This window comes from Tiliqua scincoides, chromosome 2, assembly GCF_035046505.1.
Source record: "Tiliqua scincoides isolate rTilSci1 chromosome 2, rTilSci1.hap2, whole genome shotgun sequence".
NCBI classification, from domain to species: domain Eukaryota; kingdom Metazoa; phylum Chordata; class Lepidosauria; order Squamata; family Scincidae; genus Tiliqua; species Tiliqua scincoides.
Genome location: NC_089822.1, coordinates 41,768,871 through 41,782,781, shown reverse-complemented (window position 1 = coordinate 41,782,781; position 13,911 = coordinate 41,768,871). Strand labels below are relative to the sequence as shown.

Here is a 13,911-nt window from a genome sequence, read left to right as displayed (position 1 = left end):
TGAAACACTGGATAACTGTAGCAGTGTCAACAATATTGAGCTTGCTGGACCACTGGTCTGACTTTGGATAAGACAGCTTCCTATGTTCTTATACGTATGATTCAGAGTCCCCCAATGTTGCAACAGCACCAAAAAGGTTACTGCTGTATTCTGCAGGGGGCACTCATGGAGGTCTCCTCTAGGAAAGGGAACATTTGTTCTCTTATCCAAGTATAAGCGTCCACAGTGTAGAGAGGTCTACTTGAACCTGCACTACTGCATTAGCCTGTGCAAGTCTACATGAACCCAAAAATGGGTGTCCAGTGGGGAGGCAGATCAGGAGGCTTTACAGGCAAAAGGGAGTTTAAATCTTCTTAAACATCTGTAAGCCTTCTGCTCTACAGTGGGTCTCCTTGGACCTGCACTGGTGGTTTGGCTAGTGCAAGTCCAAGGAGAGAAAGGAGGCAGGGAGGCTGCAGGAAAGAGGGATAAGATCTGAAAGATGGAGGCTTAAAAGTGTGCCTAATAGGATTTTTAATCCACAGTTTTTTAGTGTCTGCAGGGAGTCCAGGAATGGATCCCCTGTGGATACCACCTGTAGTTAGCTTCTGGAAAGGGGGCAGTATGTAAGAGCCCTTTACCCACATAAACAAGGTCAATTGCATGAGATTTTAAGGCTGTTTGCCACCTGAAAATGGGGAACATCATGTACCAGCTTTCTATGTTTATTGCAGGAGCTCTGGTTTATAACTGAAGTGTGATTTCCAGGGGGTTTGGGTAAATGACTGATTAGCATGCAAACAACCCAATCTACAATCCAAGTAAGCAGAAATATTTGGGTTTAAGCCAAATGAACTCAGTAGGCTTTGAGAAGACACATTTATTTTAGTCCTCATTAATACAGCTGCATTAGATCTTATCAACTTATTTTCATTTTCTCAGTCTCCACCACAATCTTGGAAATGTAGTAGATGCTGCTGGTTTGAGGGTTACTATTTGTGGAGCTTCCTGTCCTCATTTGAAACATTGTTAACAACTTGGTGCTATGAATGCTTCCTTTGTTTCTAGTCCTTAGAGGAAGATAGTTTGAGTGAAGCACAGGAGTGATAAGATTTATAAATGCTCTCTTGGTTCATGTGGCCAGCAAGGTATTAGTTGGCATCCTTCAGTCTCGGAAGACTATGGTGTCACGCTCTGAATGGTGGTTCTGGAACAGTGTCCTCTCCAGTGCGCGAAGCCTGGGTAAAGTAGGTATGGAGGATAGGCTGTTACCCATGCAGCAAATCCCCCCTCTCCATGTCGCTGAAATGGTCCAATGGAAAGGCAGAGGCCAATACGGTTGGTTCCAGCGGCGTTGCAGGAGTTGCCAGAACATGACTGTGTTCAGCCATGAACTGCCTCAGGGACTCCGGCTCCGGATTTTGCCTTGAGGTTGACTCCTGAAGCCTTTTCCATAACTGGATGTAGCCACAAGGCAGTGGAGGTTTGGCATCAGAGTTTTCCTTCTCTCAGATGAGCTGCCTTCCCAGGCTGATGAGTCCCATCTACCCGGTGGCTGTTTAGTCGCCTCTTACGACAAGTACAGCCAAACTGAGGGCCTATTCTTATCCCCAGCCCCCAGGGGATGTATTATGTACCCCATAATATGTATTATGTACCCCATGTATTATGTATTATGTACCCCAGCAAGGTATTATAGCCTGAGAAATTTAACAATGAATTTTATCCAACACAATATAAGAAGTAGCAAGGGAACTGAAAGCACTGAATTCATATTTTGTAAGTACATGTGTGGAAGTCCTTGCCACAGGAAGTGGAACTCCTTGCCAGAGGAAGTTATGGCATCTTGCCTAGATACCTTTCAAAGGGGATTGGACAAATTTCTGGAGGAAAAGTTCATCACATGTTACATATCGTGGTAGGTTTTTGCAACCTTCTTGTTTTAGAGGTAGGCTACCTCAGATTACCAGATGCAGGGGAGGGCACCAGGATGCAGGTTGTGTCTGTTGTCTTGTGTGCTCCCTGAAGCATTGGGTGGGCCACTGTGAGATACAGGAAGCTGGACTAGATGGGCCTTTGGTCTGAGCCAGCAGGGCTCTTCTTATGTACTTATGTGTGGTCATATTTGAAGGATCGTGTGGAATTCTCTATAATTAGCAAGTATCCAACAGCTGATTCTGCTTGATAAATCACATGGGTAGGAACATATGCACCCATGCTTCCCCTGGCCACCCCAACCAGCAAGTCTTCCTGCTACTATATAATCATGGAGGGTGGAACCTCTGAACTCACAGCCTACTCACTGTAGGATTTAAAGACTATTAATTTAGATCATTGTGTAATTTAAATACCATATGATTATGCAGTGACCACATGGCACGCAAGGGAAGTGAGATGTATGTGCACACAGGATGGTCAGGCAGTACCATCCCATTGATTTAAAAAGGTTTAGGCAATCCTAATTGTGAATTGTGGCTGCTGCACCTTCAGCAAATGTATTTCAGGAATGATGACAGGAAGTGTGCTTGCAGTTTCTTTCACTGCTTCTATGGGGTAGGCTCAGCTTTACCTAGGAGGAAAAGACATCAGGGTCAAACTACATGAGCTGGTTAAAGGGCAACTAAAGAAATCTGTTTTTCTTTTACAGATTGGAAGAAAGATAACTTGCTTTGTTGTCATGTTGAAGCTAGAGAGAGTGTTTTTATCATGGAGGCATTACAATTATTTTAGATATTAACAAATTGTTAGTGAAGTATTGCCCAAGGGAAAACCCAAACCCACCTAATTCAACTAAACAAAGCATCTAGAATACATTTAGCATTCAAAAGCATGAATCCCACTCACAAAATCCATACATTAACAAATTAATTGTAAGATTATGATATTTTATGAAACCCAGAAACCAAGGCTTCCCCCCCCCCCCCAAGCTTGAAGTCTTGGTATAATCTGTACTGACAGTGAATGGCAACAACACTATACTTGTTTTCCCTGGCAGTGTAGGAAGAAGGGCCTCATAAATTAATGCATTTCATCATTCTGGAAAGAACTGTTTGAGAGTACTGCATGTTAAGACTACATGACGGGTGGGGGTTTTTCTTAGGTTCAATGACACTCTGTGTGTCAGGGGTTGAGTAAGTATTGTACTGTACCTAACAGGCACATTGTGCTCTCATAAAGGTTTCTTGCCTGGGATGTGGAGATCTGCATGCATATGTAAGGCATCCTGTCATTTGTGGCTTGAAAGACCAGGCCAGGAGGCATCATAAACTAATATGAGAAGCAGTAGTCCATCACAGGAGCATCTAAAATGGCTCTCAGGCCAATTGGCTGGATATGTGGGGAGCTGGTCAGGAAATTAGCTGGACAAGGTATGCATCTCTTTTTATGTGAGCTTTAAAACTTTAACCAAAAGTGAATTAGCAAATACTGGATTCCAAGAACATTGTGTTCTGTACTCCACATGCTAAATGAAAAAGAGCCCAACTTTCATCCTCACATAGGTGTATATGTGTTCTATAAGGTTAAAAAACCCATAAGGTGTGCTGTTCCTGGGTAAGATAATAAAACCATGCCCCCCCCCAATATGTTCCAGGAGTGGGGATCTACATTTGTCTCTGTGGGGGCAAATATGGCAGCAAACATTCTGTCTCTAGAGCTTCTGGCTGGAAGCAGAGATATATCTTTTAACTACAGGGCTGAAAAAAGCTCTTGGATCATGCATTTATTTCCTTCTCCCTTCTGAAGGAGGAAGCAAGGTAAAAAGTATCACTTCCTATAATCATAATAATAATTAATTAATAGTTACAGTTCTGTCCCACTCTTCCTCCAAGAAGCTTAAGGTTGTGTACAGTGCGTGGTTCTCTGACTCACACTTATCTTCACAACAAACTGTGTGGCAGGTTAGGGCAGGCCAAGAGATATTGACTGACCCAAGGCCACTCAGCTTGGCTGAAAAAATTGACCCGGTCCTCCTACACCTCCAAGGCTCGTCGATATAGAAGTTTAAAGTGTGTAATGCATAGTTTCCTTCAAAAATGGCAGCTGTTGAAAAGGGTTAGAAGGCAGAACAAGGGTATACAGAGACTGGACATAACCTGATGTGGCAAGGACAGGGCATAATGCTGTGAATAGAGTGGACAGTGGGAGGTTCTTATCCCTCTTGCAGAATAACAGAACCAGGGGTCATCCACTAAAACTGAGTGGAAAATGTGGAACTCCTTGCCCCAAGACATTGTGGAGGCACCTGGCCTAGATGCCTTTAAAAGAGATTGGACAGATTTATGGAAAGGTCATGGTTACAAGCCATGATGACATTTTGCAAATTCCAGATTTTATAGGTAACCTATCTTTGAATGCCAGGTGCATGGGAGTGGCAACAGGATGCAGGTATCTTGTTGTTTGTGTGCTACCAGAGAGATCTAGTGGGATACTGTGAGATACAGGAAAGCTGGACTAGATAGGTCCTTGGCCTGATTGAGCAGGGCTCCTCTTATGTTCTTAACCAGGAGGCTCAGGTGCAGAGTAGTGTGGAATTAGGAGAATAATTGTAAAAGCCATTATGGAATCTGGCATGTTATGGTTTGAGCCTCACAGAATCTAGTGGGTCACAGGTGGAACTTTCTAGAATCCAGAATTCTGGATTTGCAGCCTCAAATACTAACTTTTGCCACTTAGATCCTTCAAATACCAGCTAGTTGGTCAACCTAGCCTTTGGTCCTGATGCTGTAAATTTGATTATACAATCCACCTCATGTCTTTCACTTTTCAGCAATACTTACATTATGTTTGATTTTGAGGTTCAGGTTTTTATTTGATTAATTGTTGTTTTCCATTCCAGCTGAGATAATACAGAGAGTCTTTTTGGAAATTATAGATGAAATTAGGGATGAATTTCCAAACATATTGAGACTCACAAGTTCAAACCAGGTAAATTTTCTGAACTACTGCACATTGTTATTTGGGCATTTGATTTCTTTATGAAGTGACCTGTCACAATATATCATAGCCATGGTACCATCAGCAAAATTTCTGATTCATGTTTTATTTATACAACTTTAAAAAAAACACCACACTAATCTTTCAGGGGAAAAATGTCCAGCTCTCCTAGAGCCTTTGAAAAATAAGACTTAATTGTTACTCATGCCTTTCTCTTGAACGCTGGATTTGTCACTGTGACTCTGCGCAATACAGGGTTCAGATGTATATATCCTCTGTGCCTAACCTCTGCAAGTAAATAGTGTGTCTACCTAAATTGTGGAATGACTAGCACAATTACATAATATACTTTCCACAAGCTTTAATTAGTTTTTGATATTGGCTGTAGGTGAGAACACAGTGATAAAACACAAGGTGATGAATGGTGCCTTCTGGCAAATGTGAAGCATCCCCATACCTAGAACAGTGAAGGGCTTAGCTGATGGAAGCAGTTTCTTCCCAGCTGAGCCAGTGGGGGGCTGGCAGTGCTGAAAAACCGCCTTCCTTTGCATATTGCAGCATGGCATTACATCATCATAGAGGTTATTGGGACACATAGAGGTTCTGTAGAGCTGCACTAGCTGACTAAGGAAGAAAGTGGACAGCTTGATAGAAAGTTATTTTACATGCTTACGTACGGCAGTCAACCAAAGCAATGTTGTGCTCTTATATATGTTCACAATCCGGATTACTTCTGAACTGAAATAAACAACTGTATAAGTTGTTAAACTAAATTGGTTACTGCACCATTCAAATATGGCACTTGTATGGATAACAATGTGATATTGTGGGCACTATCCACAAGAATGGCTACTGTGCAACTCCCACTGAAGCAGCAGCATGGAGGAGTTTGTGCATGGAGAGTTTGTCTCCCGTTTATTTCAGTTGGACTTACACAGAACAGGTCTGGGGTGGTTCATGCTCTGCACTTTATACTTCAAAATCATACTTTATTATCATTCAAATAATCATACTTTATGATTATGTACTTTTTGGACTTCATACAATCATCGTATAAATAATCATACTTTATAATCATTCAAAATTATACTTTATTAAATCAAAAATGAAAGTCGGCACTTTAAATGGTAGCATGTATTATGTGCCAGAATGCTTCTTGCTCTCTAAATCAAGAATGAACAGCTGTTCAGTTCCTTTGGAAGTTTCTGCTTTCACATATTTCATATGTATTCCTTCTATCGTGAGGACTAGAATTTTGCTTCCTCCCTCCCCCATACACATACTTGAAATGAAAGCTGGGATTCTAAAAAAGTTCCAAACATCTGACGCCTTTGTGATGGCTTTCTCTGGTCTAGGCTTAACACCTTTAACAGTGATTTTATTTACCTTGCTTTTTGTTCACTTCCATTTCAGCAAAGTGATCAAACGATGCAGGGATCTAGGTCCGTAATGGCAAGAGTGTTGTCTTCAAGTCACAGAGCAGTTATTATGAATGGGCTAACTAAGTTATCTTCATCTTCAAAATCAGTTGCTAAACTCTTGCAGCCACAACTTGCTAGAAAATTGGCAGAGCTAAATAAAATATCACATCGTCTCTTGACAAAAGTGAATACTCCCAAACAACCTTTGTATAAAATGAAGGTAGGTCATGAATTCAGTTGCCCCCTATCTCGTCTATTTTCTTCTTAAAAATACTGTTGCAGCAATTGAGCCAAACCATTTTTCCTCTGTGGTGTGTGCCGTTTAAATGGCACCCATTCAGAGATCATGACCCTAGCTCGTCAACTGCCATTCCAAGCAGTTTTTTCCTATTTGCTTTCTGCTTCCCACAGTCCCAGATCTCCCTGCCCCCATCTGTCCGTAGGTAATTGAATTCACCACAAGCAGAATACAGTACATACAAAGAGCTGTATTCACTATTCTCTTCTCTGAATTGCCTATTTTGCAAGTAGAGGAGGTGTGAAAGGTTTATATAAAGATCCCTCATACTGAGTGTAGTACTCTTGACACTGGCTGGTAGTAGCTTCTGGGATTTCAAGCAGGGGTCTTTAGTATCCCCACCTGGATATGGCAAGGGTCGAACCACAGATCTTCTGCATGCAAAGCTTGTGCTAAGTCATTGAACTCCAGCCCCTTCTTTGGATGTATTCATACAGGGAACGATGGACAAATGTGCAATGCCTTGGAGACTACTGCATGGGCCACTGAGTGTGTTCTGGATCAGAATTCTTCAATATGCTAAAAGCTAAAACCCAAAACCCAAACAGCAGCATGAATAAAAGCATAATATTTTAGAAAGTGGAATTGTGATCACAGTCAAAAATCCATATCCAACTAAACTGCATCCCAGAGAGCTAGCTGTATTAAGCTGCAATCCTAGATACACCAAATACACTAGAGCATTGGTTTCCAAACTGGTGGGTCATGACCCACCAGGGGAACCGGAAATGGGCCATTCCCTCTTAAGGGAGTGGTTTGGGACTGGGTGTCCTGTCAGTGCCCCAGTAATTGTGGTGTTGCAGGGACCCAGTGACATTTTAACATATCTGGAGTGCTGCTGAAACCTCCATGAGGGTCCTGGTGGCTCACAGTTGTTGTCCCCCCTGTGAGCCTCCATGTGACTGCCCCGAGCTCCAGTTGTGGATTGGAGCTCATTTCTGGTTTGTGCAATTGTAGCCATGAGGGCAGCCATGCAGAGGGTTGCAGAGGGGGCTGTAAGCCTCCAGGACCCCCATGAAAGCTTCAACAGCCCCCCAGGTACATTGAAGTGCCTGGGTCCCCATGTGCTATGATTGCTGTGGTGCCATTCAGGCCATCCCCCCTCGCTCTTGCCCCACTTCTGCCACAAGGTTCTCAACTCCCTCCAAGGAGTTTGGGAACCTCTGCACTAGAGAGTAAGTCCTATTGCTCAACTGGGCTTACTTCTAAGTAGGCAGGCAAAGCCTTGTGTAGTCTGTTAATAGCACACACACAGAAAAATGACTTTTGTGGCACCTTAAAGACTAACAGATTTATTGTGGCATAGGTTTTGGTGGATAAGAACCAATTTCTAAGCCTATCGGAAGCTGTCTGAGGCTGCAATCCTAAGCATTAATGACCTGGGAGTAAGCGCTTTTGAACTCAATGGGATATACTTTTGAGTAAACATTCATACATTTGTGCTGCTACATCGGTAGAATGATCCATCCAACAATAAACATTTAGATAGGTCCCATTGATTTTAACAAGAAAAATATGAACTTATGCTTATTTTTCCTATTAAAATCAGTGGAACTTAAAATGTTCAGTTTGGTATGGATCATGTCCAGTGAATTGGAATTTGACCAAATATCTCTCTCTCTCTCTCTCTCTCTCTCTCTCTCTCTCTCTCTCTCTCTGTCCCTTCTCCCAGGACAAAAGAATATTCTTTTATGATATCATTTCCTATCCAGCACAGACCGCTCTTACCAGTGTAATGTGTGCTTCATATGCAGCCCTAATTTATCTGGTAAGTTAGTAAGTATCACTGTTTTGATCCTACCTCTGCCATGTGTGCCAAATATCACATTATTCTCTGTAAAGAAATCAGAATGATTTAGGAATTTTTGTAGGACCTTTCATGGACATGCTTTACACTTGGTGTCTGCCTTGGGCCAGCCTACAGCACATGCTGTAGGCTGGAGGTTCTTTTAAGGATTGGAGAAAGGAATATGCCAGGCTCAAGGTCAAGGTACTGAGATTCTTTATTTTCTAAGATAATGCATACAAAGTAAACCAAAGCAAGACTTACGAAATGCTAGATAAGTGAGCTCCCAGAGCGGCATGGTGGTGTGCAGGTGTCAAAGGTCAAGTGTATGCGTTGAACTAAATATTGTGAGGGGGCAGGTGTTCTCCCCATCTTATCAGGCTGTACGCAGCTGACAATGATTAGGCTGATGTTGGAAAGATGTCCTTAACATTAGGGAGAAGAAGTTGCACCACAGGTGCAGCATAATTGAAGCCTGGATAGAGCCAGGAGTGGGGAGGATGGACCTTGTCTTCACATCCAGTCCTTATACTATCAGCAGAACTTGGGGCTCTTTGGTTGTGTCCAAGTTCTCACTATAGCTAAGCAAAAAGCAGGCAGCTGCCCAGGGCTAAGAGACTACACAAGGCGGAGGGCAGATGCCAGGCCTGGCCCACACCATCACAGTGTCACATTTGCTTTTTTGTTAAATTTTGTTAATTTGTATGCTGCCTATGATAATACTTTGCAGTGGCAATGATTCCTACAGTAGTCCATAGAATCATGCCCTGACAAAAGACCATTCTCACAATTCCACTTCTGGGTCCGTGTTGTGTGTCATAAATACTTGTTTTCATGTTCACATTGTTCTTTTCCAAGATGGCTGACACTGGCATTACATATTTATTTTTCACATTTTTTACTACTCTTCCATGAAGGAGCTCAGGGTCCTGTACCTGTCCTGTACCTAATTCCTCCTTTTTGTTCTCACAACAGCCCTGTAAAGTAGATTAGCTAGTGACTGGCCTAGAGTCACCCAGGACACTTCATGGCTGAACAGGGATTGGTCTAAATCCAAAACCAGAATCACTACACCATCCTGGCTGTAACTACCTTGTACTGTATTGACTATACTGTGACCAGGACTTGTTATTTCTCTTACAGTTCCAAGTCATTAACAAATTAAGATTCAAAATATGAATCCAGCAGAGATGTAGCATTACTATTTTAAGAGTAGACAGTATTCTCAAGTTTCCAACCTATAAAAGGAAGGGACCATTTCTTTCTCATTGCCACACAATCTGATAGCTAGCCTCTAGGCTAGACCTCTAGGATAGGAGCAATATTCTGGTGGGCTCCAGCTTCAGTATACCACCAATAATGGCCACACAAATAGAAGTACATGTAAACTTATATAGTACACACCAATTTTTTTTTAAATAAGCCTGCATTTCCCATGTCTTCTATTAAGCAACAAACTGTATATTACATGGATTTGCAACTCATGCTCTCTGTCCTGTGGATCATGTTCACCCTCTGTTTTGGAAAAAACAGCTTCTGGAAAGAGCAATATCAAGCAAAGAAATGATGAGAGGAGAAAAGCTGAAGCATCCCTCCTTCCCATCACCCTCCAGAACTGTTGGGTTGAGGCCAGAGGAGCAGCAGTGGGCAAGTTACACACCTGTTTTGCAGCATCTGGTTCAAGCCAAACTTTCTTGATAAAAGACATTGTTGCATTTTGTTTTGTGGATTTGTTGCAAGGTGTTGGTAGTTTTGGATACAAGATTCAAAATGGTTGCAAAGCCCAAGATAGAACATTAATAACCAGCTGGGAGCAGACCTTATTATTTATTTAAAATTACTAACCTGCTCTTTGGCCTTCAACAATATGATCTTAAAAAATTAAGATATGAAACCCATTTCAAACATATCACACAGTAGGGAAAGCTTTAGGGCCAAGTTCGGGCCCAATCCTATCCAACTTTCTTGCACTGGTGCAACCACAATGCAGTCCCGAGGTAAGGTAACAAATGTTCCCATACCTTGAGGAGGCCTCTATGACTGCCTCCCCACCACCATTGGCACAGCTGCACCGGCACCAGAAATTGGATAGGATTGGGCCCTTAGGCACTAGTAAAGGGGCTGCTTAGCCAGGCTGGGGGTAGTGGTGGCACTAGGGAGCTATCAGGGTTCAAGTGCAGGATTTTGCCCCAGGACTCAGCAAACTGATGCCAGCACTGTCACTCAGTTCTCTGAGTGACAACCCCTGTATTAGTCATAATGCCTAACAAACAGCTCTCCTAAATGTATTCAGTGGAAATCAGTATCACTGAGTGAATTCACTTCTACCTGTTCACTTAAGCTACAGTGTAAGAATTACACAAACATCATTTGGAGAGTTGCTTAGCAGCATAGCCTCTGGCCGATTAAGTAATGTCACTGAAGTGTTGTAGGATTGTATCATCTTTCTCAATGATGAAGCCTAGAATCAAAGCGTACCATTTTCACTCCACCCACTGACTGTTTTGTCAGCTTGAACTGGGGCAGATAACTACACGCATATGGTTCATGTGAATGGTAAGGTTCATTTTAGACTTGTTGGCATCCTTAAGTCTCGGAAGACTATGGTGTCACGCTCTGAATGGTGGTTCTGGAACAGAGTGTCCTCTCCAGTGTGCAAAGCCTGGGTAAAGTAGGTGGAGGATAGGCTGTTATCCATGCAGCAAATCCCCCCTCTCCATGTCGCTGAAATGGTCCAATGGAAAGGCAGAGGCTAATACGGTTGGTTCCAGCGGCATTGCAGGAGTTGCCAGAACGTGACTGTGTTCAGCCATGAACTGCCTCAGGGACTCCGGCTCCGGATTTTGCCTTGAGGTTGACTCCTGAAGCCTTTTCCATAACTGGATGTAGCCACAAGACAGTGGAGGTTTGGCATCAGAGTTTTCCTTCTCTCAGATGAGCTGCCTTCCCAGGCTGACGAGTCCCATCTACCCGGTGGCTGTTTAGTAGCCTCTTAAACAGCCTTGACAAGTACAGCCAAACTGAGGGCCTATTCTTATCCCCAGCCCCCAGGGGAATTTTAGACTATGACAGCAAGAAAATCTTCAGAAGCCAATAGAAAAAAGGAATTGTGTGAATGTGACCAAATCATTCCCATCATAATTTTATTTCAGTATTTTATGTAATTAATACACTCCACAGTGAGAGACCTTTAAGTTAGAAAAATAGACTAAATGCCAAAGTGTTTCAATTTCTTTGAACAATCCATACAGGCAGTCTCCCTGAATAAAGTGGTGGAAAAAATTAAGAAAATCCTTGAAGGAGAACAAGCTTCCCGAGAGAATAGTAGTGATGCCGTTGATGAAGACGAGTTTCTCAGAGCCAGTGAAACAGCAAGTGACTATGCAGCATCCTCCACACAGGAAGTAGCTTCAGAGCTGACCATTAAAGAACCACAGACCAGTGGCAGCATCCATACCCTACTTCCTGCTGTGGATCAAGAAAATGAACAGTGACACTCCTTGCAGAGTACAAATGACTGTGACCTCTCTGCTTATGCACAGTTTTACTAAATACACAAATATGTAACAATGTCTGCATGGTTCATCAATCAATCAATCAGTACAAAACCTTGTGTATTCAGGTGCTCTCCATAGCGCAAGCAGCTTTCAGTGTTCTTTTTGGAATGGATGGAAATGGAGTGACTACTTGCCCTAGCGTATATTCAGTGTCACATTTCATACAATGGTTTCTTTTCTGCAGCCAAAATTGCAAGAATGTGCAAAACAGCTTTTGGGTCAGATTGTTAAAAAATGACTCTGTGGTTATTTACTGGGTCATAACAACCCACCAAAGCCTTTGAATATCTTGAGCCTTCACAATGCTAAATACCATTTTGGCAGTATGAAAATGCAAGTTCTGTTCTTTTCCCTTTTTCTTTCCCTTAAAGCAATCTGTCTATGCCCTTTTGAAAAAGCTTTTATTCTGCATAAGTAGTTTAACTAAAACCCCTTGATTTGTGTGTGTGTGTGTGTGTGTGTGTCTGTGAGAGAGAGAGAGAGAGAGAGAGAGACTGACTATGTAATATGTCAACAACTATTTTTTCCCGTGAAAAATGATTAGCACGTTAACCAGGAGTTGATAATTATAAGGGAGTTTTAGACTTTTTTTTGTCAGCAAAATGGTTACTTCTGTTGCATATCAACATTGCTGCCACTTTCAGAAAATACCCCCAAAATACCCTTTTTCTTACCCAGGCTGATCCCACCTAGGAACATTCTTGTTTTACAGTCATTGGCATTTTAAACTTACTCTTCCTGTATGCTCATGTTTTTACTCTGCAAAATTTTCTCAGAAAATTACCTTTAACAAGCAGTTCCCAAATATTTAACTCTAATCAAATTTCATGGCAGTGCAAGAGCTTGGCTCAGTTTGGGTTCTTTTCTTCCAGAATTGTACTTACCAGTCTGTTAGCCACATAGCATGGGTGCGGGGGCATGTTGCTCTTAAAAACCCCACCTACACAACAGTGAGTGCCAAGCTTATCCAAAGTGACTGGGTACAAAGAGGCTTTGTTACTCACAAACTCCTTCCTGTGTACCCAGATCCCCACTACAGGAAGAAAAAAAACAAAAAACAAAAAGCTGTGCCTGCAGTAGAAGAGATTTTCTTGAGTAGCAGAAATGTGAGTCCCAATTAAATGTTACGGACCTTTTATGGTTGCTGCTGAAAAATTCCTCCTTGTACTATCATAATGTTTGAAAGATCTTACCATATGCAAGAAGAATGCCCTCTATATGAGCTCCAGCAGCTGGCAATTGTTTATTGAGTTTTATTTGGTTGTATTGCATTTATTTGTTGTACTTATTGGTCTTGAGTTGAGCTGCTCTCATAGACTTAAATTTAAAATATTTGAATTTTTTTTTTAAGTCCCCATTTTCTCCACCTATGTGGGATCTTTCTATCACATCAGAGACTTCTGTGATACCTCAGTATCCTGAAGAGGATGCTGAATCTTTCAGTGTGACAATAGTCACATTTGCCCTGTTGTGGTGGTGTTTATTGTTTGAGCATCTTCTTCTTCCTCAACTGGCAGGCAAAACAAATGGACATAGCTTTGAGCCAGCTCATTGGATCATGAAGCCCGCCTGATTTCCAGGAACAGGAAATTCCAGGGGCTCAGGTAACTCTCAGAATCCAGCTTCATAAGTAAAACAGGGTTAATAATGCCCACAGATAAGAAAGGGGGACATGCGCCTCCTTTTGGCACATTTGCCCAGGTCCAACATTGGGGACATCTGGTGTTTCACAGGGGTGCACCCATCCTGTTAAGAGTGGGGAAAGTACCCAGAAAAGTTGTATCAAGTTTTATTTGCTGCTTGCATCTCAACATCCTTGCTAACCTTTATCACCATCTCTCTTTTCACTTTGTTAGCTTATCAGTGCTTTGTTGTTGTTGTTTTTAATTCTTGCTTTTTCCTCTCTATTGTTCTGATATTTTAACAGCCTTGCAT

General features: G+C 42.2%; 1 protein-coding gene across 1 annotated transcript; it reads left to right on the top strand.

Annotated features, from left to right (window-relative positions):
- Window positions 1-3,286: 3,286 nt before the first annotated feature.
- On the top strand, window positions 3,287-11,913 carry SPATA9 (spermatogenesis associated 9). Its single transcript, XM_066616910.1, has 5 exons — window positions 3,287-3,347; window positions 4,817-4,905; window positions 6,328-6,555; window positions 8,306-8,401; window positions 11,671-11,913. The coding sequence occupies exons 1-5, from the start codon at window positions 3,287-3,289 to the stop codon at window positions 11,911-11,913; spliced, it is 717 nt and encodes a 238-aa protein (XP_066473007.1).
- Window positions 11,914-13,911: the final 1,998 nt, after the last annotated feature.